The 6751-nt window shown below is 62.3% G+C and overlaps 1 protein-coding gene across 1 annotated transcript; it reads left to right on the top strand.

Annotated features, from left to right (window-relative positions):
* Positions 1-1157: 1157 nt before the first annotated feature.
* LOC113984273 (forkhead box protein O3-like) lies at positions 1158-5820 on the top strand (the record flags this gene model as incomplete). The annotated part of the gene is given in 3 exon segments (XM_039384243.1): positions 1158-2613; positions 2714-2831; positions 2833-5820. Coding segments are annotated over 3 exon segments (1730 nt in total), but the record flags the coding sequence as incomplete, so codon positions are not given.
* Between the last annotated feature and the right edge of the window lie 931 nt (positions 5821-6751).

Raw genomic sequence — 6751 nt, 5'->3', positions numbered from 1 at the left:
TGAGTGCCCACAGCCAGCTCATGTCCAGCCTCTCACCCACCAGAACCTTCTCTGCAGGGCTGCTCTCAATGGGTTCCTCTCCCAGCCTGTATCATACCCTCACCTCCTCTCTTCCCCAGGCCAGGGGTTTGAAAGCATCGCCCCATGGTCACCCCAGCCTGTCACCCCCCAGGGCAGGGGCAGCTGGGGGTGCTTGTGTTGGGACGTGACCCCCATTCCTGCCTCCTGCAAGGCCATCCCTGCTCCAGCCAGGGAGCTGCTCAGAGCTGTGGCCGCAGCCTGAGCCAAGGGAACCAAACGCTGCTCTCATCAGGGAACCCCCTGAGATGCTGGATGTGGAGGAGGAAGCCAGAAGTGTCCAGGGAGGAAGCAGCCCCCAACCAGTCCTGCTCTGGGCAGTGAGGGTTCTGCTGGGTTTGCAGGGTGTGTGTCCCTGCCACCAGAGCCAGGCTGCAGACACCCAGAGAGACAGACTGTCAGTGACAGGCATTTTGGGAACAAGATCTCACTGGTGCCAACAGGTAGCTTTGGGCTGTGGTGGTGCTGATGTGCCCTGCACAGGGTGTGCTGAGGGAGGAGGGGAGCACATCCTGAATGGTGCTGGGCAGGGGAAGGGGCTTGGAGTCCACTCCAAAGGGGATCCCTCTGCCTGTGGAGCTGGTGGAGAGTGGGCTGGGATCCTGGGATCCTGCAGAGGTGCAGGCTGTGCTGGGAGCATCCCATAGGATCTGCTAGGGCTGGGAGAAGACCTGGACCTGTGCATGGTCCTGATTCTGCCTCTGCATTTGTTGCCTCCTCACCTTGTCCCTCCCCAGGCTCCTGCCAGGGAAGAAAGGTCCCCTGAGACCCAGCCCTGCCTGCTGCAGGTCCCTGGGATACAGGGGACCTGCAGCAGGACACCCCTGTCCCTGCCATGACAGTAACTGCACTAACACAGAGCTGGTCGATGCAGCGAAGGGCCGTGACCACGGGGTCCTGGAAACGGGATGCCTGGCACTGGGATGCCCAGCAGGGCTGTGAGAGGGACCCACCAGCTGAGCCTTCCCGGTCCCGACCCCTCTGGCTCAGACATCCACGGTGTCCCAGGGGATGGAGCCCAGGTCCCCCATGATGCCCTGTGTGCCCCCCAGCCCTCTGGGTGTCCCCTCCCTTCTGAGGTGCTGGAGCTGCTGCTGACATCCCCCTGTCCTTGCTGTCCCCGCAGAACTCCATCCGGCACAACCTGTCCCTGCACACCCGGTTCATCCGCGTGCAGAACGAGGGCACCGGCAAGAGCTCCTGGTGGATGCTGAACCCTGAGGGCGGCAAGACGGGCAAGACGCCGCGGCGGCGGGCGGTGTCCATGGACAACAACAGCAAGTTCCTGCGCATCAAGGGCAAGGCCAGCAAGAAGAAGCAGCTGCAGGTGACGCAGGAGCGCGGGGAGGACAGCCCCTCCTCCCAGCAGCCCAAGTGGTCGGAGAGCCCCGCGTCCCACGCCAGCGACGAGTACGACGCCTGGGCGGACTTCCGGACGCGCGCCAGCTCCACGGCCAGCACGCTGAGCGGGCGCCTCTCGCCCATCATGGCCAACCACGAGCCTGACGAGCTGGAGGAGGACGATGGCACCCCCTCCTCCCCCCTGATGTACCCCAGCCCCTCCAGCACCATGTCTCCTTCCCTCAGCGCCCGCTGCTCCGTGGAGCTGCCCCGGCTGACCGACCTGACCGGCACCATCAGCCTGAACGAGAGCCTCGGGGAGAGCATGCTGGAGGACCTGCAGGACGGCTACGCCATGAGCCCGAGCCAGCAGCTCCCGCCGGCCGCCCTGCGGCAGCGCAGCTCCAGCTTCACCTTCAACTCCAAGTGCTCCAACATGGGGGCTGCCGGCAACACCTACTGCGGGACCATCTACAGCCAGCCGGCCATGGGCCTCATGCGCCGCCTGCCCATGCAGACCATCCAGGAGAACAAGCAGGCCACCTTCTCTCCCGTCAGCTCCTACAGGAACGCCTCGCTGCAGGACCTGCTCTCCTCCATCTCCTACGCGCACAAGGAGAGCATGGTCCCGGGGGACCTGCCCCTGCCGCAGGCCAGCCCCATGGTGCCGGCCCGTGGCCACAGACACAACCCGCTGCTGTGCGGGGGCGGGGAGCAGGGCCTGTCCTCCTACCCGTCCCACCCGGGCTCTCTCATGAAGAGCGGCGCGTTGTACCACCCGTCACCAGCCGGCCACCACCCCGCGGTCAACACCAGTGCCTTAGCCAATCCTGTCAGCCTTATGAGCCTGCCCAGCGACTCGTGCAGCATGGCGGCCGTGCCGCACCACGGGCACCTGCATCCCTACGCCAATAACCAAGGGGCACACATGAGCCTGCTGGATTCGCTGCAGGGCCCCTACCCGGGGGCCGTCCACCCCCCCGTGTTGGGCCAAGACAGGTTCCCAGCAGACCTGGACCTGGACATGTTCAACGGGAGCCTGGAGTGCGACGTGGAGTCGATCATCCTGAATGACTTTATGGACAGCGACGAGATGGACTTCAACTTCGACTCGGCCCTCCCGCCGCAGAACGGGCTCAACGTGCCCGCGCTGCCCGGGGGGCCACAGCCCACAAACCAGAGCTGGGTGCCGGGGTGATGCCCGCCCCGGGGGGGGCTGACCACCGGGAAGCCACGAGGGGAACATTGAGACTAACTTTTTTTTTTCCTTTCTCTTCTGCCTTTGTTTGTTAAGATGGGCGAGAGCCGTCGGTCTGAGCTCGAGGTCGAACACGGAACACAAACCGGAGGGTCAAATACTGAGATGGAGGGGGAGGGCCCCCAGCCCCATGTGTGCCCCGTCTGCTGGGTCCTCCCGTGGGCATCCTCCAGAGGACACAGGGCAGCTGAGTGGGAGAGGCAGCTGGAGCCAGACGGATCCAGGGGGGTAGCAGGAAGGGAAGGCCTTTCCAGATGGTCCCAGTGCCCCACTGTGATGGTGCCAGTTTGATTTGCCCTTGGGCTGGGTGACGGAGCGGTGACGGCTGGTGGTGTGGTCGTTTCCCATGGGAAGGGACTGTTCCCTGAGCCACCTTGGGAAATGAGTCCTCTGGGTAGAAGTGTCAGGAGTGGGGACCCTGCCCCAGGGTGGGGGGGGCTCGTCACCCCTCAGTCCTGGTGGAGGTCAGAGCTCTGCCAAGCCCACACACCCAGGACACCTCCACAGGGAGCGTCCTTGTGTGGCCCCAGGCAGGTTCTCTTACCGAGCAGTGAGAGGGGTAGTGATGGAGGGGAGGATGTGCAGGCAGCAGCCCTGGGAGCAGCATCTGGGCAGCCCCCTCGCCTGCTGGGGGCTGGGGGTGCCCCAGGAATGCTGCAGTCCCTGCCTGGGGCAGGCGTGGGCAGGGCCCGGGGGGTCCTGCTGGGAGTGATGTGCTGCTGGAATGGGTCCCCTGTGCTGGAGGCTCAGGGGCAGCTCGCAGGGTTGGGGAGGGGGGCGTATTTATTTGATTTCATGCACTCTTTTGCCATTGAGTTTTTGCATTGGAAGGAAGAAAGGGTCGAGCTTAGGGACAGGAGAAAGAGGCCGTGAGCAGTGCTGGTGGCTGTGTCCCGTCACAGGGCTCATCTTGGCTTGACCATGGCTTTGGGTGCTGGATGATGGGGTGAAAGCTGTGATGGGGGTCACCCTCAAGAAGGGGAGGGTTGTGGTGGCCAGGCCTCCAGGTGCAGGGTGGGGTCCTTCCTGCCCCAAACCTGGGTGACCCACATTGCTCAGGGAGGTGCCATGGGGCTCACAGCCAGGGCTGTGGGGCTCCAGTGGCTCACTGCCCATCCCCAAGGTGCCACTAGAGCTGGTCCAGGGGGCTGTCAGCAAGAGGGGTGCACCCACCTTCCAGGGGCCAGGGCTCCGTGGGGATGGGGACCACAATTCACACGTGGTCCTGCTGCGTGCCAGGACCCCAAACTGGCCCCACTGCCTCAGTGGGGCAGGTGTGGGCCAGGGGGCCACAGCCATCCTGCACAGCTGTGGGGCAGCTCTGCCCTGGGTGCAGGGGGGTTTTGGAGGGGGCAGGCTGGCGGGCAGCAGCAGCGACTGGTCCGTGCTCTGGAGGCACTGGAGGGGCTGGGAGGATGTGGTGGGAGCTGCTGCTCTGTCCTGTGGAGTCTCTGCTCAGCCATCCTTCCTCCTGGGCACCACAGGCTCTCTCTAACCCCCAGCCCCTGCCTTGCAGCAGGGTCAGGCTGCTGAACCAGCATGTTCTCCCAGCCCAGCTCTTCCCTTCTTGCCCCAGGACCTGCTCCCCTGGCACAGTGCAGGTACTGGGTCCCAGCTGCAGGGACAGTGTGGCTGCCCAGAGCCAGGGCAGGGACCTGTGGGTGGGCACCCCACAGGTGCCCTCTCCTGACCCACAGGGCTGTGGCAAAGTGTGACAGAGGAGCCCCATGTGCCACCGTCCACCTTTGACCAGGGCACACGGCAGGCACAGTGTCTGAAGACATTCTTACAAGTTAATTAATTATGTTTACATTATTTGATCATGTACAGAATTTAATATATTCTATTATATATAATCTTTCTTGAATGCTTTTTTAAAAAGGGTTATTCTTTGGTCAGGATCATTACCACATTCCTTTTGTACACCACCTCTCGTTTCAGGCATATTTCAAATCCTTGGAAACCGGTCGCAAATGGCAAATTAATCCCTGGCCCCCCAGTTCAGCAGGTGGGGTGTGAGGGACCCAGAGTCAGGGAGGGCAGGGAGGGCTGCCATGGAGGAAAAAGGGAGGCTCTGCCCCCAAGAACAGGAGAAACAGAAGGGGTCCTGGCTCTTCCAGGCATCCAGTGTCCAGGCACAGCTCCAGCAGCACACCAGCACACCGGGCCAGCAGGCAGGCGTTTGCAGATGGGATTCTCTGGCACAGGGACCCCCAAACCCCCTGTGGTGTCACAGACCCGACCATCGGTGTGGAGGGGGAGCCACACCAGCAGCAGGAGAAAACCCTCCCCTTGTCTCATGCCTGCCCCCCCCGCTGCCCCCCTGCCCCGCTGCTGGAGCCCCTCGATCCCCCCGGGGCACGTCCCATTGCCCAGCTGTCCTTGTGGTTCGTGACCGTGGGGTTGTCGTGTGTGCGGTGGAGTCGTGTTGGTTTTGAAGCGTCGTGTGTTCAGTCGTGTGCGGGGCGAGGGACGGCGGGGGGCAGGCACAGAGACCCCACAGCGGCTGGGACCCCGGGCAGGGGGGGCTGCAGGGGAGCCCAGGGACCCGGGGGTGGGGGTGGCACGGGGGGTTTCGGGGCTGTGCTTGATGCCCGTGGGGCAGGCGGGTCCTGGGGGCCCTGGGGGTGGCTGGCACGGCCGTGCCCTCTGTGAGCGCGAGTGTGGGGACACCAGGGCTCTGTGTCACTGTGGGGTGGCCGAGGGGACACCAGGGCTCTGTGTCACTGTGGGGTAGCCGAGGGTTCTCTCTCTGAACACAGCGAGGCCCCCTCAGGTCCCACCTCACTCAGCTTCACCCTCCCTGCTCCATCACCCCCTCTCCCCCTGGTGCCCTGAGGACACCGAGCTCCCTCTGCTCCCAGCCCTGCCCCTGCTCAGCCCTGCCTGGAGCTGGTGTGGGGGGACGCCGAGGGGCCCCCCCGGTTTGCTCATACAGTGGTTTTGGGTCCGTCCTTTCCCTCGTATTTATAACTGTACAGACTGGGGGGGAGGGTCTGAGGTCATCTCTCACCACACATCTATCGTAGGCAATGGTAACTTTCTTGGTTGTGCTATTAGAGTTTGTGTATGTGGCAATGTAAAGAACTGTGTATAGTGCATTGTACAGCATATTTTCATGAATAAAATTGTTTTAAATATTACAAGGTGAGGCTGCTGCTTGTGTGCCTGGGCTGAGATGGGGGGAGGGTTCCCCCAGGGAAGCTGGGGAACCTGGGGAGAGTTACCAAGGAGAGGATGTGATGTTTGGTGACACTGAGCTTGCACCCAGAGCATGGGGATGGTTGGGCTGTCAGGTCATAGAACCATAGAACCATAGAACCTCTGAGGTTAGGAAAGCCCTCTAAGACCACTGAGTCCAATCATCCCCCCAACACTTCCACACTCACCACTAACCCCTGTCCCCAAGTGCCACATCCACATGTCTTTTAAATCCCTTCAGGGATGGTGACTCCAGCACTGCCCTGGGCAGCTGTGCCAGGGCTTGACAATCCTTTCCATGAAGAAACTTTCCCTAATATCCAGCCTAAACCTCCCCTGGCACAACTTGAGGCTGTTCCCTCTTGTCCTGTCCCTTGTTCCCTGGGAGCAGAGTCTGGCCTCCCCCCGCTCCCCCCTCCTGTCAGGGAGTTGCAGAGCCAGAAGGTGCAGTCCCACCTGGACATGCCTCTGGATATGGGCCTAGACAGTCTATAAGTAAATGTATTTACCAATATTTTCTGAGACTGATGTCCTGCCCCAGGGTCACTGCTGTCTGGTGCAGTGGTGGGGACAGTGTCCAGCTCGTGCCCTGCACCTGCTGTCCCAAGCCCCCTCCCTCCCTGTGAGGCTCCCTGGGTACAGCCCCAGCCACTGGCCTGGAAATCCCCCTTTCCATCTGCTGTTGGAGCTGTTTGGACCAAAATTTCCCCTTTATGTGGTTGATTTTATTTCCTGCCCAACCTCATTCCACCCCCTGCCATGGGCAGGGACACCTCCCACTAGCCCAGGTTGCTCCAAGCCCCATCCAACCGGGCCTTGGACACTTCCAGGGATCCAGGGGCAGCCACAGCTTCTCTGGGCAACCTGGGCCAG

This window comes from Pipra filicauda, unplaced genomic scaffold (assembly GCF_003945595.2).
Source record: "Pipra filicauda isolate LSUMZ 115617 unplaced genomic scaffold, ASM394559v2 scaffold341_size774298_pilon, whole genome shotgun sequence".
Lineage (NCBI taxonomy): Eukaryota > Metazoa > Chordata > Aves > Passeriformes > Pipridae > Pipra > Pipra filicauda.
This window is presented reverse-complemented; position numbering and strand designations above follow the sequence as displayed.